Source organism: Aotus nancymaae, unplaced genomic scaffold (assembly GCF_030222135.1).
Source record: "Aotus nancymaae isolate 86718 unplaced genomic scaffold, 86718_ANA_hifiasm-v0.15.2.pri h1tg000059l, whole genome shotgun sequence".
NCBI classification, from domain to species: Eukaryota; Metazoa; Chordata; class Mammalia; order Primates; family Aotidae; genus Aotus; species Aotus nancymaae.
The window spans coordinates 2,455,612-2,481,554 of NW_026988473.1; the positions used below are offsets into that span (position 1 = coordinate 2,455,612).

Here is a 25,943-nt window from a genome sequence, read left to right on the forward strand (position 1 = left end):
GCACATGCCTATAATCCCAGCTACTCCGGAGGCTGAGGCAGGAGAATCGCTTGAACCCAGGAGACAGAGGTTGCACTGAGCTGAGCTTGAGCCATTGCACTCCAGTCTTAAAAATGAGAGTGAAACTCCGTCTCAAAACAAAAAAAAAATGATGTGGCTGGGTGATTAGAAGACTCTCAATCTAGGCAAAATGAGATGGCTATTCTTACACAGGATACTTGAGACGCCTATACCACCACAACTAATGACTTGACACTGACCATGCTGCTTGAAACTCCTCCTCTTTTACCCATTGGAGTTCCTTGGCTCACGGTTGCTGAGAACCCCCCAAAGTTCCAACTTAACTTAGGATTCCACAAGTATCAACGGAGGCTTTCCTGAATGTGCTGTCAGAATGGTCACATGGATTCCATAATGGAGAAACTCAAAACATAAAATGTTGTTTTGAGACGGAGTCTCGTTCTGTTGCCTAGGCAGGAATGCAGAGGCACAATCTTGGCTCACTGCAACCTCTGCCTCCCAGGTTCAAGCAATTCTCCTGCCTCGGTCTCCCAAGTACCTGGGATTACAGGCACAAACCACCAGCCCAGGTAATTTTTTGTATTTTTAGTAGAGATGGGGTTTCACCACATTGACCATGTTGCTCTCAAACTCCTGACCTCAGGTGATCCATCCACCTTGGCCCCTCAGAGCGCTGGGATTACAGGCGTAAGACACCATGCCCAGCCGCCCTGCATTCCACATTTTTCAGCAGTATTCACAATACCAAAGATATGGAATCAACCAAGTATCCATCAACAAATGAATGAAGAAAACGTGGTATATATGGATAATGAAATACTATTCAGCCATAAAAAAGAAAGAAATCCTGTCATTTTTGGCAACATGGATGGAACTGGAGAACATCAAGTAAAGTGAAATAAGCCAGGCACAGAAAGACAAGTATCACGTGTTCTCACTCAAACATTAGAGCTAAAAAAGTTGATGTCATAAAGACAAAATAGAATGATGGACACCAGGGGCTGGGAAGGGTGTGTATGTGTATGGGGGGCAAGGGGATGCATAGAGGCTGGTTAATGGGCATGAAGATGCAGTTAGAAGGAATAAGTTCTGCTGGGCGTGGTGGCTCACACTGTAATCCTAGCACTTTGGGAGGCCGAGATAGGTGGATCACCTGAGGTCAGGTGTTCAAGACCAGCCTGGCCATGATGGTGAAACCCCATCTTTAAAAAAAAAAAAAAGGAGTAAGTTCTAATGTTCAATAGCAGAGTAGGGTGATATATTATATTATTATAATTACCCTACTCTGCTATTGAACATTAGAACTTACAACAATGAATTGTATATTTCAAAATAGCTTCAAAAGAGGACTTAAAATGTTCCTAACACCTAAAAATATTAAATATTCAAGGTGATAAGATACCCCAAATACTCTGACTTGGTCATTACAATCTATGCATTTAATAAAGTATCACATGTACCCCCAAAACAATATGGAAAAATTGTTTCACATATGAAGAAACGGCTAAAAAATAAGAGACAGAAGTAAACGGATAGATAACTTCAGATGCTTATATTCCCCAAAATATAATGTTTAGGACAGTTTCTTATATTTTCATAAATGATATAGAGGACAATGTGGAGTGACAGTCCAAAGAGAGGGGGATAAACTGAGAAAGTGCCCACAAAACTAAATGAGTAGTATTTATCAACCTTTGACTTGGGCGAGCATGAGGCAACAGGCCTAAAGAAAAATTAAGTAATCCATGTAGTAATTAAAATATAGTGTTTTTTAACTAGTTCTACCTAATAAAAAGTGATCCGAATCTATCCAAATCATAACCCAGAATCTCTGGTAAGGTTCTTCATAAAGTAGACTCAATAAATAATTGGTGATATAAATATGCAACTAGAGACATAAAGGTTAATATAAATAAATCAAAAGTATACTTGTAACTTTTTTTTTTTTTTTTTTGAGATGGAGTTTCGCTCGTTGCCCAGGCTGGAGTGCAATGGCGCGATCTCGGCTCACTGCAACCTCCACCTCCCAGATTCAAGCAATTCTCCTGCCTCAGCCTCCCAAGAAACTTGGCTTACAGGCACCCGCTACCACGCCCAGCTAATTATTTTGTATTTTTGGTAGAGGTGGGGTTTCACCATGTTGGCCAGGCTGGTTTCAAACTCCTGACCTCAGGTGATCCACCTGCCCTGCCCTGCCCTCCCAAAGTGCTGGTATTACAGACATGAACCACTAAGCCAGCCTACTTGTAACTTTTTTTAAGGTTTTCTTAAGACACGGTCTTGCCATGTTGCCCAGGATGGTCCTCCAGCCTATATTCTTAACTTTTGGATAAAACCATGGTATTCTCTTTTCTTTTCTTTTTTTTTCAAGATAAGGTCTCACTGTCTCTCAAGCTGGAGTGCAGTGGTGCAATCATGGCTCACTGCAGCCTTGACCTCCCAGGCTCAAGTGATCCTCCCACCTCAGCCTCCCAAGTACCTGGAACTACAGGTACGTGCCATGACAGCTGGCTAATTTTTCTATTTTTTGGAGAGATGGGATTTTGCCATGTTGCCAAGGTTAGTCTGGAACTCCTATGCTCAAGCACTTCTCCTGCCTCAGCCTCCTAAAGTGTTGGGATTATAGGCGTGAACCACCGCACCCAACCCCCAAACCACAGTATTCTCTCTCAATTGGTGACACCACCCATCAACCAGGAACTGAAGCTAAGAACCCAGGAGTAGGCCAGGTGTGGTGGCTCATACCTGTAACCAAAACTGTGGGAGGCCAAAGTGCGCAGATCACTTCAGGTCAGGAGACCAGCCTGGGCAACACAGTGAAACCGGGACTCTACTAAAAAAAGTATAAAAACAACCAGATGTGGTAGTGCACACCTATAATCCCAGCTACTAGGGAGATGAGGCAGGAGAATCACTTGAACTTGGGAGGCAGAGGTTGCAGTGAGCCAAGATCGTGCCACTGCACTCCAGCCTGGGTGACAGAGCAAGATTCTGTCTTTTTTTAAAAAAAAAAAAAGCAGCAGCAGCCTTACAACCTTTGGGCCAGTCATAGTGGCTCATGCCTGTAATCCCTGTACTTTGGGAGGCTGAGGCAGAAAGATCACTTGAGCCTAGGAGTTTAAGACCAGACTGGGCAACCAACATAGAGAGATTCATCTCTTTAAAAAAAACAAAAAGAGGCCAGGCGCAGTGACTCACACCTGTAATCCCAGCAATTTGAGAGGCCGCAGTGGGCAGATCACCCAAAGTCAGGAGTTCAAGACCAGACTGACCAACATGGAGAAACCCTGTCTCTACTAAACATACAAAAATCTGCCGGGCATGGTGGTGGATACCTGTAATCCCAGCTACTTGGGAGGCTCAGAAGAATCACTTGAACCTGGGACGCAGAGGTTGCAGTGAGCCAAGATCACGCCACTGCACTCCAGCCTGGGTGACAGAGCGAGATTATCTCAAAAGAAAAAAGAAAAGAAAAGAAAGAAAGGGGGAAAAAAAAAGAAGAGGCAACCTTTGACTGGCAGGGCTGCAGGGTACACTTACTTGCCCTGGCTTGGTTCACTGGTGTCACCAGGAAGGGCATAGTAATGGGCCCATTCTCTACTCACTGAAGGTTATTTAAGTAAGACTTGTCAGGTGCAGTGGCTCACACCTGTAATCCCAGCACACTGGGAGGTCGAGATGGGTGGATCACCTGAGGTCAAGAGTTTGAGACCAGCCCGGCCAACATGGTGACCACCCCATCTCTAAAAAAATAAATAATAAATAAATAAATAAGACTTAAGACTTTAGGAGCATGGGGGAAAGAAGCAGTCTTCAAAAACTTAAATCTACTGCCTGTGATTTAAGGACACTGTGTCTAAGATACCATTAGTGGTTTAGAAAAATGTCAGCAAATTCAACTGGCAGGAATTATGAAGAAACGATTTTAAAGTACCTTTCATCTGTGAAGTTTGAAATTAAGGTAGCGACCTCTAGTTACTTTTTTTTTTTTTAAACAAACAGAAAAACTGCTACAACAGTTCCAATGGTTCTCAAACTTTACCATCTGAATCACCTGGAGAACTAGTTGAAACACAGGCTGTTGAGTCCCCACTCCCAGAGTTTCTGATTCAGTACATTTGGGATAGGATCCAAGAATTCCATTTCTTTTCCGTTTTTTGCTTTTGAGATGGAGTCCTGCTCTGTCACCCAGGCTGGAGTGCAGTGGTGCAATCTCGGCTCACTGCAACCTCTGCCTCCCAGGTTCAAGTGATTCTTCTGCCTCAGCCTTCCTAGCAGGTAGGATTGCAGGCACACATCACCATGCCTGGTTATTTTTTTGTATTTTTAGTAGACATGGGGTTTTGCCATGTTGGCCAGGCTGGTCTCAAACTCCTGACCTCAGGTGATCTGCCCGCCTCAGCCTCCCAAAGTGCTGGGATTACAGGTGTGAGCCACCATGCCAGGCCCAAGAATTCCATTTCTAACTAGTTCCCAGATAATGTGGTCTGGGGACATTCTGAAAACAACTGGCTTAAATTGTTAAAACTAAGAAACTTGTAGATGAATAAAATAAAGCTAGATAACTAACCTACGCTTCCTGACTACCAACCTAATCAGGAAGGTTCTTTGCACTGCTGAAATTCGGTTGTTGTGTTCTCTCTATATGTACTTTTAGGACTACATAACACATTTTTGTTCAATTCAATACACATTTTTTGAGCACTTGAATGAGACATACTCCTTGTTTAAAGAAATCTATCCTTACCAGGTAAAAAGAGACTCATGGTCAAATACAGACATGTCACTTAATGACATTTCAGTCAACAATCATATATATAACAGCAGTCCTGTAATACTGTAATACTATAGTTTGGCTGGGCATGGTGGCTCACACCTGTAATCCTAAGCACTTTGGGAGGCCGAGGCGGGCGGATCACTGGCAGTCAGGAGATAGAGACCATCCTGGACAACATGGTGAAACCCCGTCTCTACTAAAATACAAAAAATTAGCCAGGCGTGGTGGTGTGCACCTGTAGTTCCAGCTACTCAGGAGGCTGAGGCAGGGGAATCAATTGCTTGAACCCAGGAGGCAGAAGTTGCAGTGAGCTGAGACTGTACCACTGCACTACAGCCTGGCAACAGAGCAAGACTCTGTCTCCAAAAAAAAAAACCAAAACAAACAAACAAAGAACTATAGTTTTAGTGTGTCTTTTCTTATTTTTTATTTTATTTATTTACTTATTTTCTGAGACAGAGTTTCATTCTTGTTGCCCAGGCTGAAGTGCAATGGCACAATCGCAGCTCACCGCAACCTCTGCCTCCTGGATTCAAGCGTTCTCTTGCCTCAGCCTCGCAAGCAGCTGGGATTACAGGCATGTGCCACCATGCCCGGCTAATTTTGTATTTTTAGTAGAGATGGAGTTTCATCATGTTGGTCAGGCTGGTTTCAAACTCCTGATCTCAGGTGATCCACCCACCTCAGCTTCCCAAAGTGCTGGGCTCACAGTCTTTTCTACGTTTAGGAAACACAAATACGTATAATTGTGCTACAATTCCCTACAATATTCAATATAAAGTAACATGCTGGACAGGTTTGTAGCCTAAGAGTAATAGGCTATACCACATTGTCTAGGTGCGCAGTAGGCTATGCCATCTAGGTTTGTGCAAGTATATTCTCCGACATTCGCATGACGAAATCGCCTAACGAAGCATTTCTCAGGACATATCCCCATCATTAAGCAACACATAATACAAAGTGACTGGTCCCACAACAGAAATACATATAAAATGTTCTGGGAATACAACGGAGGAGAGTGCAAGAAAAGGTCAATCTCTGGGAGCTTTAGGGGGTAATTAGGAACTTACCAAGAAAACAGAACAAGGCTGGAGGAAGAGCATTTTAGATGGGAACATTCACAGAAAACAAAACAAAACATTAAGCACCTAATAAGGCATTATACCAAGCACAGTCATGAAATGGTGAGAAAAGACATGATAGCAGCCTTTAATTATGTGTATACCCTAACAGTGGAATAATCAAATAATACTCCAAAGAAATATAAAATGGCAACTTTGGTAAGTGCTATACATAGTTATTTTATACTGTAAGCACTTAATAAGCCGATCGCGGTGGCTCATGCCCGTAATCCCAGCACTTTGGGAGGCCAAGGCAGGCAGATCACTTGAGGCCAGGAGTTTGAGACCAGCCTGGCCAACATGGTGAAACCCCATCCCTACCAAAAAATATAAAAATTAGTCGAGCATGGTGGCACACACCTATAGTCCCAGCTACTTGGGAGGCTAAGGCAGAAGAATTGCCTGAACCCAGGAGGCAGAGGCTGCAGTGAGCCCAGATCGCGCCACTGCACTCCAGCCTGGGTGACAGAAGGAGACTCCATCTCAAAAAAAAAAACCAAAAATTAATTATGAAAGTAGCCCGGAGCTGAGGTGGGAAGATCACTTGAGCTTAGGAGTTTGAGACCAGCTTTTGAAAATAGTGAGACCCCCATCTCTTAAAAACAAAAGAAGTCTAGTGAGTACAGAGTAAAACAAAGGTTTCAAGGGACATGAACAGTCTGTTCCTTTTGTCACTAATGACTAGAGTAAGTGGGGCAATTAGATATAGCAAATTCTTAGTCCTTGGCTCCCCTTCTCTTTGACTGTAATCTAACCACCACCTTCCTAATAATTACAGTATTACCATCAGCATGTAACCATTAAATAAAGTGAATTAATTTTATTACATTCTACTTTGTTGTCATGAAACCATGCATTATTAACCAATCAGTAAAATTAAGAGTCTCAATGATTTGAATAGTATCATGCTTTCTTTCATTTTTTTTTTTTTTTTTTGTGATGGAGTCTTGCTCCATCACCCAGGCTGGAGTGCAGTGGCACGATCTCGGCTCACTGCAGCCTCCACCTCCCGGGTTCAAGCGATTCTCCTGACTCACTCTCTTGAGTAACTAGGACTACAGTGCCCGCCATCACGCCAAGTTAATTTTTGTAATTTTAGTTGAGACAGGGTTTCACCATATTGGCCAGGCTGGTCTTGAACTACTGACCTTGTGATCCGCCCATCTCGGCCTCCCAAAGTGCTGGGATTACAGGCGTGAGCCACCACTTCTGGCTTTCTTTTTTTTAATTGAGACACAAGGTCTCCCTCTGTTGACAAGGCTGGAGTGCAGTGGCACCATCTCAGCTTACTGCAACCTCCACCTCCCAGGTTCAAGCGATTTTCCCACCTCAGCCTCCTGAGTAGCTGGGATTACAGGTGCCCACCACCACACCACGATAATTTTTGTATTTTTAGTAGAGATGGGGTTTCACCACGTTGGCCAGGCTGGTCTCAAACGCCTGACCTCAAGTGATCCACCTGCCTTGACTTCCCAAAGTGTTGGGATTACAGGCATGAGCCACTATGCCCGGCCATCAACTTTCTATTTTATATCCAGTTAGATAAGAGAGGAAAGGAGAAAAAACTACGAGGACTCAGAAAAACGGGATTCCTTCAACACACGGTATTTCAAATGGGCTTTAGAGGATGAAAGCTAGGGTAAAAACTGAGAGACAGGATATTACATGTATGTGGAAAAAAACAAGTGGGCACGCAGCTTGGTTTGACTGGAATTTGTTTTTTTTTGTTTTTTTTTGAGCCAGAGTTTCGCTCTTGTTACCCAGGCTGGAGTGCAATGGCGCGAACTCGGCTCACCACAACCTCCACCTCCTGGGTTCAGGCAATTCTCCTGCCTCAGCCTCCTGAGTAGCTGGGATTACAGGCACGTGCCACCATGCCCAGCTAATTTTTTGTATTTTTAGTAGAGACAGGGTTTCACCATGTTGACCAGGATGGTCTCGATCTCTTGACCTCGTGATCCATCAGCCTCAGCCTCCCAAAGTGCTGGAATTACAGGCGTGAGCCACCGCGCCCGGCCCGGTTTGACTGGAATTTGTAAGTCAACTGGGGCCTGAGTATCAGGCTAAGGAGTTGGGGCCTACAATGGCAAACCCTTTAAAGTTAACTAAGCACTTAGAAACTATTTCCAAACAGTTAGTTTTATTTTCATTATTACACAAATGAAAAAGTAAAGTTCAACAAGATTAAGTAATATTACAGAGTTTACAGGCTAAAATTCAAAAGCCGGTCTATTGCCAAAGTCCAGTGTCCATCCCACCCACCAGTGACCTTATAGAGTGGGAAAATCACAAAAAATGAGAACACCATAATCAGAACCTTGGAAGCATAACATAAGAAATAATAGAAAAGACCAGGCACAGTGCCCACAACTACAATCCTAGACTTTGGGAGGCCGAGGTGGGTGGACTGCCTGAGCTCAGGAGTTCGAGACCAGCCTGGGCAACATGGCGAAACCTACTAAAAATACAAAAAATTAGCCAGGTGTGGTGGCATGCACCTGTAGTCCCAGCTACTCAGGAGGCTAAGGTACAAGAATTGCTTGAACCGGTTGGGGTGGCAGAGTGGGGAGGGTGGAGGTTGCGGTGAGCTGAATCGCACCACTGCACTCCAGCCTGGGGAACAGAGTGAGACTCCATCTTAAGAAAAAATAAGTAATAGGCCAGGCGCGGTGGCTCACGCCTGTAATCCCAGCACTTTGGGAGGCCAAGGCGGGTGGATCACGAGGTCGAGATCGAGACCATCCTGGTCAACATGGTGAAACTCCGTCTCTACTAAAAATACAAAAAAAATTAGCTGGGCATGGTGGCGCGTGCCTGTAATCCCAGCTACTCAGGAGGCTGAGGCAGGAGAATTGCCTGAACCCAGGAGGCGGAGGTTGCGGTGAGCCGAGATCGTGCCATTGTACTCCAGCCTGAGTAACAAGAGTGAAACTCCGTCTCAAAAAAAAAAAGAAGAAAAAATAAGTAATAGAAAAGATACATGGGGCCAGGCACTGTGGCTCACGCCTGTAATCCCAGCACTTTGGGAGGCCAAGGCAGGCGGATCACCTGAGATGAGGAGTTTGAGACCAGCCTAGCCAACACTGTGAAACCTGGTCCCTACTAAAATTACAAAAATTAGCTAAGTGTGGTGGCAGGCGCCTGTAGGCCCAGCTACTAAGGAGGCTATGGCAGGAGAATCACTTGAACGTGGAAGGCACAGGCTGCAGTGGGCTGAGATGGCACCACTGCACTCCAGCCTGGGCAACAGAGTGAGACCCCTTCTCAAAAAAAAAGAAAAAAAAAAAAAAAAAAAAAAGACCCAATCATATGCCAATAAGTCCTTCCTGAGGCCCAGAATCATGCCCAATTACCTACTCAACAGTTCTACTGTGATATTTCACAAGCACTTCACGTTTAACCTTTTTAAACTTTTTCAAAACTGAACTTAGGCTCCTTTGCTCAGTCCTCAAACCTGCTCTTCCTTCAGTGTACCCTATTTCAATAAAAGAACTAGGAAAACTTGGGGAGTCATGCTTATATTTACCTTTTTTTTTTTTTTTGAGATGGAGTCTCGCTCTGTCACCAGGCTGGAGTGCAGTGGTGCGATCTTTGCTCACTGCAACCTTTGACTCCCTGATTCAAATGATTCTCTTGCCTCAGCTTCCCGAGTAGCTGGGATTACAGGCACCCACCACCTCGCCCAGTTAATTTTTGTATTTTTAGTAGAGACAGGGTTTTATCATATTGGCCAGGATGGTCTTGATCTCCTGACATCGTCATCTACCCACCTCAGCCTCCCAAAGTGCTGGGATTATAGGTGTGAGCCACCGAGCCCGGCCATGTATTACGTCCTTTACACTGACCCTCAAAACATTCAATGAAAAGTCCTGTGATTCTATTTCATATATATTTCTCAATCATAGAATCAATCATAGACTCTCAAGCATAGAACCAATTTCCTCTATAATTCTGTCAGCACTCGACCATACCAAATCATATCTTATCTGAACCATTATAGTAGCCTCCTAATTAATCTCCCCAAATCTACTCTTGCCCTCTCCCTGACCCTTTCTCTACATTGCCCACTGATATTAGTCCAAACCCATTACTACTCTGCTGAACTTCTGCCTTCCCAAAGTCTTCAGGGTAACACCCTATTCAATCTGACTTGTCTACCTTGTCAAGATTTTAACTCTCATCCACTCATGTCTCTTCAGTTACAATGGCCTTTTGGTGTTTTGTTTAGTTGGCTAGCAGGTTTCTCAAACATGGCAAATTCTTGCCAACCTTAACAGTTTCTGCATGTGCTAATCACTCTGCATCTTTGCCTGGCTACCTCCTAGTCACCCTTCAGGTCTCAACTTCAAAGGCTTTCTCAGGAAAGTGTTTTCTAATGTTCTACCCGCTGAAGTCTGGATTCGCTCACTCTATCATATACACTCATTGCAGCCTGTGTTTACCTTTGTAGCCCTCTGTGTAACTATAATTAACATTCTAGTATTTGTTTCATGTCTGACTTTTCCACCAGATCAGAAGCTCCATGACAGAAGGACCATACCTGTTTTATTAATTACTGTAACCCAGAGCCCTACATGGTATCTGAACATGGTTAAATGCTTAGTTTTATTTTCTCATTCCTACCTTGGGGCTTTGCATTGCCTGTTCCCTATACCTAGAGTTCTCTCCGCCCAGATCTGGTCCCGACCCCTTGAACATCACAAGATGGGCTATTCAACACTCAGATCTCAGTACAAAATGCCATCTTCTCAGGAAGCCTTTCACTGACGACTTAATTCTCTATCCTACAAGTATATCATCATCCTCGTAGTTTCTTCAAAGCAATCAACATTATCTGAAACCACATCATTTGGAAGACCCAAATAAAATGCTTAGTACAACATAAGCACTCAACAAACATTTGTTTAAGTGAACGAATCTCCTGAATGAGAAAAGATGACTTGGGAGACACCCTAAATCCATCAGCAAAACACTTATAAGCTGTGTCCCAACAAAGTTGATGAAGAGGCAGTATAACTTAGTATGCTCTGGAATCACCAGACTGTTTACTTTGAATTCTGGCTCAGTCTCTTAACTGGATAACCTGAGACAAGTTATTTAACTGCACTTTGCATTTATTTCCAAAACTAAAATGGGAGTCAAAGAATCCATTTCAAAGGGTTCTTGAGAATTAAATTAGTGAGTATATGGAAAACGCCAGTACCAAGCACACAGTATACATTCAATCAATGTGTGCTCTTATCCATGAGATTGGGCTTTTGTCTCCTAGTTTCAATTCCTTTACCTTATCCCCCAAAAAAGGTTTCTGGTCTAGTGAAAAAGTCAGATATTAAACAAATACTTACACTAGTAATGTTAATTGTAGTTACACGAAGGCTACAAAGGTAAACACAGAATGCAATCAAAGTATATGAAAGGGTAAGCTATCCAGAATCCAGACTTCAGTAGTGAGTAGAAACATTAGCGCACAGTTCTACAGGGTGTGTACCATAGAACTCCAAGGGCATCTTTATTCACATAGATTAAGACATGCAAATGGAAACTTCTGGGATTATGCAACAGGTAATACAGTCCACAAATTCTAGCAACTTCAACCCAACAATGGTGATGATCAAAAGACTAAGATGACAAAAAGACACAAGAGACATAGAAGTACTTTGGAAACTATAAAACTACTATAAAATGATGACTACATTTATGAATATACATTATCTTGAGGTCACTATCAGACACGAGTCAGTTAGCCAGATTACTGCCTTGACACACAAAAAAGTTCCTAACATCTGTAATCCAAAATCTAAAGACATGGATTAAGGCTGAGGGCCACAACCAGCACATGAGGTAGTTTTTCAGAGTGATCATAGAGTCTTCAGCTACAGGGCAATTAATAATAATTTAACATTTGCTCACAACAGCACCACGACTTTTCTCTCATTTCCCTATCCTTCAAAAAGAGTATCAAGCCAGGCGTGGTGGCTCATGACTGTAGCATCAGCACCTTGGGAGGCCGATGCGGGTGGATCACGAGGTCAGGAGTTCAAGACCAAACTGGCCAAAATGGTGAAACTCCATCTCTACTAAAAATATAAAAAATTACCCGGGTGTGGTGACGAACGCCTGTAGTCCCAGCTACTCGGAGGCTGAGGCAGGAGAACTGCTTGAACCTGGGAGGTAGAGGTTACAGTGAGCCAAGATCATGCCACTACACTCCAGCCTGGGCAATATAGTGAGACTCCATCTCAAAAACAAAAAAAAAAGAGAGAATATCAAAAGGAAATCTGCTGTAACTTAATGACTGATGTCTAGACAGTAAATGCTTATGTTACTGAAATAAGGTGATCTCTCCATATGTTAAAAGGAATAAAGGAAATATGCAACTGGGTTGAGAGTTGTCATGACCATGAAGTTAGTTTTGTGAAAATTCAACAACAAAAAAAGGGCTTCATGCTTACTTTCGCAAAGCATGATGTGGGAAACACAATCTGAGACTACTTTACAGATGTTTTATGCTAGATTTAAAATTCCAGGCTGTGGTAGCTCACACCTGCAATCTCAACACTTTGGAAGGCCAAAGCGGGTGCATCATTTGAGGTCAGAAGTTCGAGATCAGCCTGGACAACACGGTGAAACCCTGTCTCTACTAAAAATACAAAAAGAGCCAGGCGTGGCAGTGCGTGCCTACAATCCCAGCTACTCGGGAGGCAGAAGCACGAGAATCGCTTGAACCCAGGAGGCGAAAGTTGCAGTGAGCCAAGATCAGGCAAGAGAACTGCTTGAACCCAAGAGGTGGAAGCTCATTTAAAACACACACACACACACACACACACACACACACACACACACTTGGAGGCTGGGTACAGTGGCCCACACCTGTAAACCCAGCACTTTGGGAGGCCGAGGTGGGTAGATGGCCTGAGGTCAGAAGTTTAAGACCAACCTGGCCAACATGGCAACACCCCATCTCCATTAAAAATACAAAAATTAACTGGGCATGGTGGCAGGCACCTGTAATCCAAGCTACTTGGAAGGCTGAAACAAGAGAATCATTTGAACCCAGGAGGCGGAGGTTGCAGTGAGCAGAGATCAAGCCACTGCACTCCAGCCTGGGCAACAGAGCGAGACTCTGTCTCAAAAAAACAATAATAAAAATAGGCCGGGCACAGTGGCTCACACCTGTAATCCCAGCACTTTGGGAGGCCAAGGCGGGTGGATCACGAGGTCAAGACCAACCTGGCCAATATGGTGAAAGCCCCATCTCTACTAAAAATACAAAAATTAGCTGGACATGGTGGCACGTGCCTGTAGTCCCAGCTACTCGGTAGACTAAGGCAGAAGAATCGCCCGAACCCAGGAGGTAGAGGTAACAGAGATCCGAAATCACCTACTGCACTCCAGCCTTGGTAACAGAGAAAGACTCTGTATCAAAAAAATAAAAATAAAATAAAATAAAAATAGGCCGGGCATGGTGGCTCACACCTGTAATCCCAGCACTTTGGGAGGCTGAGGCAGGTGGATGACTTGAGGTCAGGAGTTTGAGACCAGCCTGACCAATATGGCGAAACACCGTTTCTACTAAAAAAAAAATTCAGGCCGGGTGCGGTGGCTCACGTCTATAATCCCAGCACTTTGGGAGGCCGAGGTGGGTGGATCACGAGGTCAAGAGATCGAGACCATCCTGGTCAACATGGTGAAACCCCGCCTCTACTAAAAAAATACAAAAATTAGCTGGGCATGGTGGTACCCGCCTGTAGTCCCAGCTACTCGGGAGGCTGAGGCAGGAGAATTGCTTGAACCCAGGAGGCGGAGGTTGTGGTGAGCCGAGATCACGCCATTGCACTTCAGACTGGGTAACAAGAGCAAAACTCTGTCTCAAAAAAAAAAAAAAATACAAAATTAGCCAAGCGTGGTGGCACATGCCTGTGATCCCAGCCACTTGGGAGGCTGAGGCAGGAGAATCGCTTGAACTCAGGAGGCAGAGATTGCAGTGAGCCAAGATCACACCATTGCACTCTACCCTAGGCAACAAGAACAAAATTCCATCTTAAAAAGAAATAAAAATAAAAGCACAGTTGGTAATAGACTTGATACCAAAATTCAAGGCTCAACATCCCCAATTAAGCACCCTTTTCTATTATAATATGCTGCTATCCATCCGTCACCAAGTTTAGTCAGTCCTTCACTGGCAATGTGTCTTGCTTTTATCTCTTCCTTTCCATTTCTATTCTACAGCAATGGTTCTCAAACTTTTACATGCATCAAAATCACCTGCCTTGTTAAAACACAGATTGCTGGGCTCCAACTCCAGAGTTTTTAGTTCAGTAACTCTGGGGGGGGGCCCAAAAATTTGCATTCTAACATGTTCCCAGACACCCAGTTAAAGCTGATGCTGCTAATGAGAGAGCCACACTTTGAAAACCACTGCCTTAAGAGTTTAGGGTTCCTGTCATCTCAAAAGATAAGCTATCTGAATATCCTTCTAGACCAGCCCCTGACCTGAAACTGGAGATTTAATCCCAAAATGCCACTTTGGCCAAATCACTGTTCTATTAAAAACAAACCAGCTGGGCACAGTGGCTCATGCTGTCATCCCAAGCACTTTGGGAGGCTGAGATGGGCAGATCACTTGAGGTCAGGAGTTGCAGACCAGCCTGGCCAATAATAGTGAGACCCCATCTCTACCAAAAACACAAAAAATTAGCTGGGCGTGATGGCGCATGCCTGTAATACCAGCTACTAGGGAGGCTGAGGCAGGAATCGCTTGGACCTGGGAAGTGTAGGTTGCAGTGAGCCAAGATCATGCCATTGCACTCCAGCCTGGACATGAGAGTTCGTATCCAAAAAAAAAAGACAAATCAAAACTTAATGGCTATGTCCATATTTGGCTTTCAAAGTTGTTTAAAATTTCTACCCAACATTATCAGCAGTGCCCCTCAAGTACTGCTCATCTATTCGAGATCTATAGAATAGGCCTTATAGTAGTAGTATAAAGCTTATGCTGTCTTTACCAACTGAAAGGCCACCCTCTTCCCTCCTCCTCTCTACCTACCTGAAGGAGGCCTTCACCAATGTATTTGCCAAAAACATTCGTTTGGTCACTATTTGCTGCCTTTTATCTTTAGGGTTTAACTTTTTACCAAGTACTCACAGACAGAGAAAAACCCCAAGAACCTAAAATTTAAAACAGAAAACAAGGATATGAGTGACACACATAAATAAAAGCCTTGACATACACACTAACTGCACAATACTGCTGTTTTAACAGATCAAGTGCAATAAGTTCAAAGTTCATGAAAAGAAAGAATGTGCCACCTTTTTTGAAACATGATCAAACACTGGCTATCAAATATTTATAGTTATTTCATTCAGGATGTCAAGCAGATAGATGTTAGGAAGAAAATGTTAAAGAAAGCCAGGTGCGGTGGCTCATGACTGTAATCCCAGCACTTTGGGAGGCCAAGGCAGGTGGATCACCTGAGGTCAGGAGTTCCAGACTAGCCTGGCCAATATGGTGAAACCCCATCTCTACTAAAATTACAAAAATTGGCCAAGTGTGGTGGCACACACCTGTAATCCCAGCTACTCAGGAGGCTGAGGTGGGAGAATCACTTGAACCCAGGAGGTGGAGGTTGCAGTGAGCCCAGATCGCACCACTGCACTCCAACCTGAGTGACAACAGTGAAATTCCATCTCAAAAAAAAAGAAAAAGAAAACATTAAAGTAGCATCAAAAAAAGAGAAAATACTCAGTCTACACACAGTGCAGTAAGAGTGGTTATTATTATTTTTATTTTTTTGAGGTGAAATTTCCCTCTCGTCACCCAGGCTGGAGTTCGATGGCGCGATCTCAGCTTGCTGCGACCTGTATTTTCTGGGTTTAGGCGATTCTCCTGCCTCAACGTCCCAAATAGCTAAGACGACAGGCATGCACCACCATGCCCAGCTAATTTTGTATTTTTAGTAGAGATGCAGTTTTGCCATGTTGGCCAGGCTGGTCTCAAAGTCCTGACCTCAGATGATCCATCCACCTCGGCCTCCCAAAGTGCTGGGATTACAGGCGTGAGCCACTGCACCCAGTCTGTTTTCTGTATAAAGTACACAAGAGACATTGGATGGTGTAAGAGAAGAAACTTGGGAGTTTGGAGTCAGGGCACTTGAGTGCCAGGTCTGATTTCACCTCTTACCAACTCTGTGATCTTGGGCAAGTCATGGCCCCTCCCTGAGCCTCTCTCTCCATAATTTAAAGAGAAATTAAGGTTTAAAACTATACCATCTACCTCGGCTGAGCATGGTGGCTCACGTCTGTAATCCCAGCACTTTGGGAGGCCAAGGTAAGCAGATCACCTGAGGTCAGGAGTTCGGGACCAGCCTGACCAACATGGAAAAAGTCCATCTCTATCAAAAAATAAAATAAGGCCAGGCGCCATGGCTCACGCCTGTAATACTAGCACTTTGGGAGGCAGAGGCAGGCGGATCATGAAGAGATCGAGACCATCCTGGCCAATATGGTGAAACTCCGTCTCTAATAAAAATACAAAAATTGGCTAGGTGTGGTGGCGCGCTCCTGTAGTCCCAGCTACTCAGGAGGCTGAGACAAGAGAATTGCTTGAACCCGGGAGGCAAAAGTTGACGTGAGCCGAGATTGCACCACTGCACTCCAGCCTGGCGCCTGGCGACAGAGCGAGACTCTAACTCAAAAATAAAGAAAAATAAAATAAAATAAAATAAAATAATAAAAATAAAACTATACCATCTACCTTACAGGGTTGTTTTAAGAATTAAATAAGGTAATATATATGAAATAACCTAGCCTACCACCTGGCACATAATAAATGGTTACTGAATTTTAACCCTTGTTGATGAGAAAGTGCAATGCAAAAATAAAGTACTAATCCAAAAATGAGATAAACAGAGAAAATTAATGAAACATAATTAAGAGTGTCCATTTCCCCAAAAAATAGAAAGATATAAAGAATGTATATCTATCTACATGATATACATAACGTATCGATCCCCTGACTTAATAACCAAAGCCAAGACCTGAGAATAACACAAACATCATTACTTGCAGCTTCACAGCTTTGAGGCTGTCTAAGGGTCACCAAAACCTAGACACAGTTTAGGACAGGATTAGAACAGAAGAGCTTAAGGCCAGGCCTGGTGGCTCACACCTGCAATCCAAGCACTTTGGGAGGCCAAAGCAGGAGGATGACGAGGTCAGAGGTTCGAGACCAGCCTGGCCAACATGGCTCCATCTCAAAAAAAAAAAAAAAAAAACCAGACTAAACTTTTTCTTTTTTTTTTTTTTTAGAGGCAGGGTTTCAAGGTGTTACCAAATGGTCTCAATCTCCTGACCTCATGATCTGTCCGCCTCAGCCTCCCAAAGTGCTGGAATTACAGGCGTGAGCCACCGCGCCAGGCCCAGACTAAACTTTTATTAATTTTATTTATTTATTGAGATGGAGTCTCACTCTGTCACCCAGGCTGGAGTGCAGTGGCACAATCTCAATTCACAGAAACCTCTGCCTCACAGGTTCAAGCGATTCTCCTGCCTCAGCCTCCCGAGTAGCTGGGATTACAGGTGTGTGCCACCACACCCAGCTAATTTTTGTATTGTTAGTAGAAACGGGTTTTTTCCATGTTGGTCAGGGTAGTCTTACACTCCTGATGTCAAGCAATCCACCCACCTTGGCCTCTCAAAGTGCTGGGATTACAGGTGTGAGCCACCGCATCCAGCCAGACTAAACTTTAAAGTCAACTAGACACTTTATTACTTGTCCTAATGGTCCAAATACCAAATACCATAAATGTGGTATTCTGATATAAGTGCAACGTTTTTACTTCTTATAGCTTAGATCTGGTTCTATCTACACTGCAAGATCTAATATTCAGATATCCTCCTCATCCCTGCACACCAAAATGTCCTCCATTCTAATTTATTAATTTTTTTAGGGACAGGGTCTTGCCTGTAGCCCAAGCTGGAGTGCACTGGCACAGTCATAGCTCATGACAACCTTAAACCCCTGGGCTCCAGTGATACTTCGCCTCAACCTCCTGAGTAGCTGGGACCACAGGTAGGAGTCACTGCATCCAGACCCTCCTCCATTCTAGTGGCTTACTTCTAACATTCAAGAAAATTGGTAGCAAAGAAGAGCATATATCAGGGCTTTCAACAATATCAACAAATATTTATTCAGCACTTGCTATGTGTTAGGCTCTATTTGAAGCATCTAGCACACTGTATAAACAAAAACAAAGTACCAATTCTCAAGGAACTTATACTCTAGTGGAGACCCATACACAAAAGTACAGTAGTGATTAGTGCTCAGCAAAATAAAACAACAGAAAATGATAGGGCTTAAATATAATCCTCATTCGGCCGGGTGTGGTGGCTCACGCCTGTAATCCCAACACTTTGGGAGGTCAAGGCGGGCAGATCATGAGGTCAGGAGATCAAGACCATCCTGGCTAGCACGGTGAAACCCCATTTCTACTAAAAACACAAAAACTTAAGCTGAGTACGGTGGCAGGCACCTGTAATCCCAAGCTACTCGGGAGGCTGAGGCAGGAGAATCACTTGAACTCAGGAGACGGAGATTACAGTGAGCCAAGATTGTGCCACTGCACTACGGCCTGGGTGACAGACAGACTCTGTCTCAAAAAAAAAAAAAAAAAAAAAAAAATTAGCTCCTTCATTATCTGCATTTTTGAATCACTCAAAAATGGATAATAAGTTTTTCCTACATCATTAGGAGGGAGGCTTCAACAATGAGAATAGTGTGTTCTCTACCAACACAGACTCAATACTAAACCTCATAAAATAATTAGAAATAAACTAATTCAACAATGTAGACCACCTACACTTTTTTCTAATTGTTAACATTATACTTTCATACTAGAAAAAAAAAGTCTTAAAATAAATACGCTATTTTGCCTAGTCTATTCCCAGTCAGAAAAACCTCAGAGTGATAATGGCATTGGGCACAGCAGCTCACACTTAGAATCCCAGCACCTGGGGAGGCTGGAGAGGCCTCCAGGCAGGAGAGAGGATCACTGAAGCCCAGGAGTTCGAGACCAGCCTGGGCAACACAGTGAAAACCCATCTCCATATCTCTATAAAGAATTTTAAAATTACCCCCCACCCCAAAAAAAAAAGGCCAGGTGTGGCGGCGTGCACCCGTGGTCCCAGCCACTCAGGAGGCTGAGGTAGGAGGATCACCCGGGGAGGCTGAGGCTGCAGTGGTAGTGCCATCACACTCAGGTCTGGGCAACAAAGCAAGACCCCATCTAAAAAAAAAAAAGATAAATCTGGTAATTGCTGCTGAATTTGGGGAGACAATTTCAAGGGCAACCCAAGGAAAGGTGGGACTATTACCAGAGTTTCAGTGGCCCCAGTTCCTTGCAACAGATAAATGATTTAGCTATTTCATAGAAAATTATATGTAAGACAGGTTAACAGGATTGAATACGTGATAATATAACATCCTTTAGAACAGCTATTTTATTTTATTTTTGCTAAGTGAAAACACTAAAAGCTCTTAATTTCATCATCAGATTGACAAGCACACCAGGCATAGTGGCTCACACCTGTAATCCCAGCACTTTAGGAGGCCAAGGTGGATCACTTGAGTCTGGGAGTTCAAGACCAGCCTGAGCAAAATAGGGAGAGCCTGCCTTTACAGAAAAAATTAAAAATTAGCCAGCCATAGTGGCACATGCCTGTAGTCCCAGCTATATGCTGAGATGGGAGGATCACTTGAGCTAGGCAGTTGAGGTTACAATGAGGTATGATCATGCCACTGCACCCCAGCCTGGGCAACAGAGTAAGACCCTGTTACCAAAAAAAAAAAAAAAATACAGAAATAAATCATTGTTACCTCAGAACAACCCACCCCAGCATCAAAAGGAAGCTTCTATCCCTCCGACTTTAGTATCTCCTCAGGTATATAAACTTGCCTCAGAAATCTGGCTTTGTTCTGGGAATGTGTATACAAAAGTACTAATATTTTCATTACTTAAAAAGAAACTAAGTCTTGCTTAAGAAAAGCCAAACATTGTTTATCCACCCTCATCATTTCCTAGCTGTTCAACTCCAACACTGCAAAATATTCTAGTTCCAGAAAGTGTAGCTTATGCTCCAAATCTACATACATACACCACCTTCAAAGGCGTTTCTTTTCCACACATAATAGATAAATAATAAAGCTTGGCAAAAGGCAAAAAAAAATTTTTTTTTTTTTTTGAGACAGAGTCTCACTCTGTCCCCCAGGCTGGAGTGCAGTTGCGTGATCTCAACTCACTACAACATCCGCTTCCCAGGTTCAAGCAATTCTCCTGTCTCAGCCTTCTGAGTAGCTGGGACTACAGGCATCTGCCACCACACCCAGCTAATTTTTGTATTTTTGGTAGACAGGGGGGTTTCACCTTGTTGGTCAGGCTGGTCTCGAACTCCTGACCTCAGGTGATCCACCCACCTCAGCCTCCCAAAGTGCTGCAATTACAAGAGTTAGCAACTGCGCCTAGCCAAAAAACAATTTTTTTGGGTGAGAAACAAGGATCTATGTTGCCCAGACTGGTCTTGAACTCCTGGGCTCAAGCAATCCTCCCTCCTTGGCCTCCCAAAGTGCTGTGAGTATAGGTTTGAGTCACCACAACCGGCAAAAACAATTTTTGTGTCTGTGTGTGTGATGGAGTGTCGCTCGTTACCCAGGCTGGAGTGCAATGGCGCAATCTTGGCTCATTGCAACATCTGCCTCCTAGGTTCAAGTGATTCTCCTGCCTCAGCCTCCTGAGTAGCTGGGATTACAGACATGCGCCACCACGCCTGGCCAATTTTGTATTTTCAGTAGAGTGGGTTTCTCCATGTTGGTCAGGCTGGTCTCAAATGCCAGACCCTGAGTGATCTGCCCGCCTCAGACACCCAAAGTGTTGGGATTACAGGCGTGAGCCACCCTGCCCGGCCTTTTTTTTTTTGAGATAGAGTCTCAGTCACCCCCAGGCTGCAGTGCAGTGGCACGATCTCGGCTCACCGCAACCTCCATCCACCTCCAGGGTTCAAGTGATTCTCCGACCTCCACCTCCTGAGTAGCTGGGATTACAGGCGCCTGTATCCACGCTCGGCTAATTTTTTATTTTTTTTTGAGATGGAGTCTCACTCTGTCGCCCAGGATGGAGTGCAGTGGCATGGAGTGCAGTGATGAAATCTCGGCTCACTGCAACCTCCGACTCCCAGGTTCAAGCAATTCTTCTGCCTCAGCCTCCCAAGTAGCTGGGATTACAGGCACGTACCACCACATCCAGTGCCCAGCTAATTTCTGTATTTTTAGTAGAGACAGGGTTTCACCATGTTAGCCAGGCTTGTCTCAAACTCTTGACCTCAGGTGATTCCCCTGTCTCAGCCCCTGAAAGTGCTGGGATTAAACACATGAGCCACCATTAGTTATTTCTGGTTTTTTTTTTTCCACAAAAGGACTTGTTAGGAGGCCAAGGGGGGCAGATCATTTGAGCCCAGGAATTCGAGACTAGCCTTGGGAACACGACAAAACCTCATCTCTACAAAAAACACAAAAATTAGCCAGGCATGGTGGTAAAGGGCTGTATTGGGAGGCTTAGGTGGGAAGATCACCTAAGCTGAGGATGTCGAGGCTGCAGTGACCTGTGATCATGCCATTGCACCACAAAGTGGGCAACAAAGAGACCCTATCTCAAAAAAAAAAAAAACCAACTAAGAATGATCCCTCCAAATCTATGTGCCCGCTTACACAAAGACTGCTAAGATAGCACATTAAACAAAAGAAAATATATGCTAGTTAAGGGTTCATATAGGCAACAGGTAGCAATCGCCTCACAATTTAAAGAAAAAAAGAAGGGCCAGGCGCGGTGGCTCACACTATAATCCCAGCACTTTGGGAGGCCGAGGCGGGTTGATCACGAGGTCAAGAGATCGAGACCATACTGGTCAACATGGTGAAACCCCGTCTCTACTAAAAATACAAAAAAAAAATTAGCTGGGCGTGGTGGTGCACGCCTGTAGTCCCAGCTACTTGGGAGGCTGAGGCAGGAGAACTGCTTGAACCCAGGAGGCGGAGGTTGCTGTGAGCCAAGATCGCGCCATTGCACTCCAGCCTGGGTAACAAGAGCAAAACTCCATCTCAAAAAAAAGAAAAAAAGAAAAAGAAACCTTACCAAAACAAAAATCATGAGTGCTTCAATCTTCTTCCCACTACACTTCCCTAACTTGTTAAAAAAAAAAAAAAACAAGTCAGGCACAATGGCTCACACCTGTAAACCCAGCACTTTGGGAGGCCAATGTGGGTGGACCACTCGAAGTCAGGAGTTCAAGACCATCCTGGCCAACATGGTGAATCCCTGTCTTCACTAAATATACAAAAATTAGCTGGGTGTGGTGGCAGGCACCTGTAGTCCCAGCTATTCAGGACACTGAGGCAGGAGAATCATCTGAACCCAGAAGGCAGAGGTTGCAGTGAACCCAGATCATGCTACTGCAATCCAACCTGGGAAACAGAGCAAGACTTGGCCTCAAAACAAACAAACAACAACAACAAAACCCAAAAGTCCAGGTACAGTGGCTCACGCCTGTAATCCCAGCACTTTGGGAGGCCAAGGCAGGTGGATCACCTGAGGTCAGGAGTTCGAGACCAGCCTGGCCAACATGGTGAAACCCATCTTTACTAAAAATAGAAGAATTAGCCAGGTGTGGTGGTGGGCACCTGTAATCCCAGCTACTCGGGAGGCTTGAGACAGGAGAATCGCTTAAACCCGGGCGACAGAGGTTGCAGTGAGCAGAGATAGTGCCATGGCTGCAGTGAGCAGACATAGTGCCATGGCTGCAGTGAGCAGAGACAGTGCCATTGCACTCCAGCCTGGGTGACAAGAGTAGAACTCCGTCTCAAATTAAAAAAAAAAAAATAACGTGAAAACTTTTGCTCACTGGAAAGGCTCTTCGTTTGAAGTCTTGAATGCAAAATCCCTTAAATATCTACCTAACAACTTGACATGATAAAAGTGAATTCCATATAGCAATAACTACCTGGGAAAAAAGTTTTATAGCATCTTCTCTTTTTTAGTTCCCAAAAGTTTAATTCAAGAAATATAAAAATAAAAATAAATCCCAAAGATACAATATTCCACTACGATATGCTTAATCTCTACAAAGTTAAAGATTATAATCTCAACACATGAATTGGAAATGAGACAAATCTCTGAAATTAGGCTCACTGGAATATATGCATGCTGAATATACTTTCCAAAACACACCAAACCTTTCTAGCAGTCATTAAAAAAAAAAAAAGCGGCCAGGTACTGTGGTTCACATTGGTAATCCCAGCACTTTGGAACGCCAAGGTGAGAGGATCACTTGAGGCCAGGAGTTCAAGAGCAGCCTGAAGGCTCTGTCACTACAAAAAAAAAAAGACGGGGGTGGCCAGGTGTGGTGGCTCACACCTGTAATCCCAGCACTTTGGGAGGCTGAGGCGGGCAGATCACTAGGTCAAGAGATCGAGACCATTCTGGCCAACATGGTGAAACCCCGTCTCTACTAAAAATACAAAAATTAGCTAGGCATAGTGGTGGTATGTGCCTGTAGTCCCAGCTACTCAGCAGGCTGAGGCAGGAGAATCACACGAACCCGGGAGGCAGAGGTTGCAGTGAGCCGAGATCACAACGCTGCACTCCAGCCTGGCAACAGAGGGAGACTCTGTCAAAAAAAAAAAAACTTGAAAATTAGCCTGGCATGGTGGCACGCACCTATAGTCCGTCCTAGCTACTCAGGAGGCTGGAATGGAAGACTCTTTGAGGCTACAGTGAGTTATGATCACACCACTAAACTTCACCCTAGGCAGAGCAAGATCCTGTCTCTATAAAAACAAAAATACGGCCAGGCGAGGTGGCTCGTACCTGTAATCCCAGCACTTTGGGAGGCCTAGGCGGGCAGATCACCTGACGTTGGGAGTTTTGAGACCAACCTGACCAACATGGAGAAACCTGTCTCTACTAAAAATACAAACGTAACCGGGGATGCTGACGCATGCCTGTAATTTCAGCTACTTGGGAGGCTAAGGCAGGAGAATCACTTGAACCCAGGAGGCAGAGGTTGCAGTGAGCCAAGATTGTACCACTGCACTCCAGCCCGGGCAACAGAGCAAAACTCAGTCTCAAAAAAACAAAATAAAATAAAAAAGAAAAATAAAAAACAGGCCATGGCTGGGCAAGGTGGCTGATGCCTGTAATCCCAGCACTTTAGAAGGCCGAGGCGGGCGGATCATGAGATCAGGAGATGGAGACCATCTTTTCCAACATGGAAAAACCCTGTCTCCACTAAAAATACAAAAACTAGCTGGGCGTGGTGGTGCACACCTATAGTCCCAGCTACTCGAGAGGCTGACGCAGGAGAATTGCTTGAACCCGGGAGGCGGAGGTTGCAAGGAGCCAAGATCGAGCCATTGCACCCCAGCCTGGGCAACACTCTGTCTCAAAAATAAAATAAAATAAAAAATAAAAATAAGGCCATGGCTGGGCGCAGTGGCTCACACCTGTAATCTCAGCACTTTAGAAGGCCGAGGCAGGAGGATCACGAGGTCAGGAGACGGAGACCATCCTGGCCAACATGGAAAAATCCCATCTCTACTAAAAATACCAAAATTAGCTGGGCGTGGCAGTGCAAGCCTGTAGTCCCAGCTACTCGGGAGGCTGAAGCAGGGGAATCACTTGAACCCAGGAGGCGGAGGTTGTAGTTAGCTGAGACCTCGCCACTGCACTCCAGCCTGGGCGATAGAGCAAGACTCCATCTCAAAACAAATAAATATAAATAAATAAAAAATAACGAAGTATTTGCTCAAAAAGAGTACAGATGGTCAGAAAATGGATTAGAGAACCATTCTTCTTTCCCCTAAATTCAGTCTAAAATGCAGAGCCAAATAAAACCACCATAAATTCCTTTAATAATCTTCTGGATCTTTCAGTTCAGAAAATTTCCCATACTACAAACAATTCTGTGGCTTTCCTCATGGCCCACTCTTCAAACATAAATTTCTTTTTTTTTTTTTGAGACGGAGTTTCGCTCTTGTTACCCAGGCTGGAGTGCAATGGCGCGATCTCGGCTCACCGCAACCTCCGCCTCCTGGGTTCAGGCAATTCTCCTGCCTCAGCCTCCTGAGTAGCTGGGATTACAGGCACGCGCCACCGTGCCCAGCTAATTTTTCTATTTTTAGTAGAGACGGGGTTTCACCGTGTTGACCAGGATGGTCTCGATCTCTTGACCTCGTGATCCACCCGCCTCGGCCTCCCAAAGTGCTGGGATTACAGGCGTGAGCCACCGTGCCAATAAAGCTCTCTTTGACTAAGAAAAACAAAAATTGAATTCTCAAACTCCGACACGGAAACCTTAAGAGGAAAGCACGGCTTAAAGGAGCCAAGTAAGGGCCAGGTGCGGTGGCTCACGCCTGTAATCCCAGCACTTTGGGAGGCCGAGGCAGGTGGATCACGAGGTCAAGAGATCGAGACCATCCTGGTCAACATGGTGAAACCCCGTCTCTACCAAAAATACAATAAATTAGCTGGGCATGGAGGCACGTGCCTGTAATCCCAGCTACTCAGGAGGCTGAGGCAGAATTGCCTGAATCCAGGAGATGGAGGTTGCGGTGAGCCGAGATCGCGCCATTGCACTCCAGCCTGGGTAACAAGAGCGAAACTCCATCTCAAAAAAAAAAAGGAGCCAAGTATTTGTTCACACACGTAAGCTAATCCTTATATCTGTATACATTTCTAAATGTCTAAAATTTCTTTCAACAATATCTATCTCATACATTCCTCCCAAAACACAGAACTTTATCAGCATCCAGCATTCTACCTACCTGTCTTCAATCAATCCCACCAACCCTTCAAAGCTACCAAAGTGTTAATTTATAAAATCAAAGAAAATAATCCATAGTTCTACTCCCAAGCTCAAAGTCACAAATCCTGGGACAACAAAATCTTAACGTATTGAACTATCCTTCCCCAAACAGCTTT

The 25,943-nt window shown here is 44.3% G+C and overlaps 1 protein-coding gene across 5 annotated transcripts in view; it reads right to left on the reverse strand.

The window, feature by feature from the left end:
* Positions 1 to 25,943, reverse strand: part of KDM2A (lysine demethylase 2A) — a 142,117-nt gene that overhangs the window by 113,611 nt on the left and 2,563 nt on the right. The window contains exons 3-4 of one of the 5 annotated variants that reach the window (XM_064364685.1): positions 14,966 to 15,087; positions 12,017 to 12,083 (exon numbers count right to left, since the gene is read on the reverse strand). The exons of 3 other annotated variants lie outside the window; for them this stretch is intronic. In XM_064364685.1, the coding sequence (XP_064220755.1) occupies positions 12,017 to 12,083; positions 14,966 to 15,003 (105 nt within the window). In that variant the 5' untranslated portion in view covers positions 15,004 to 15,087. The remainder of the gene's footprint in view (positions 1 to 12,016; positions 12,084 to 14,965; positions 15,088 to 25,943) is intronic. One more of the 5 variants, XM_064364688.1, reaches the window with a different exon arrangement.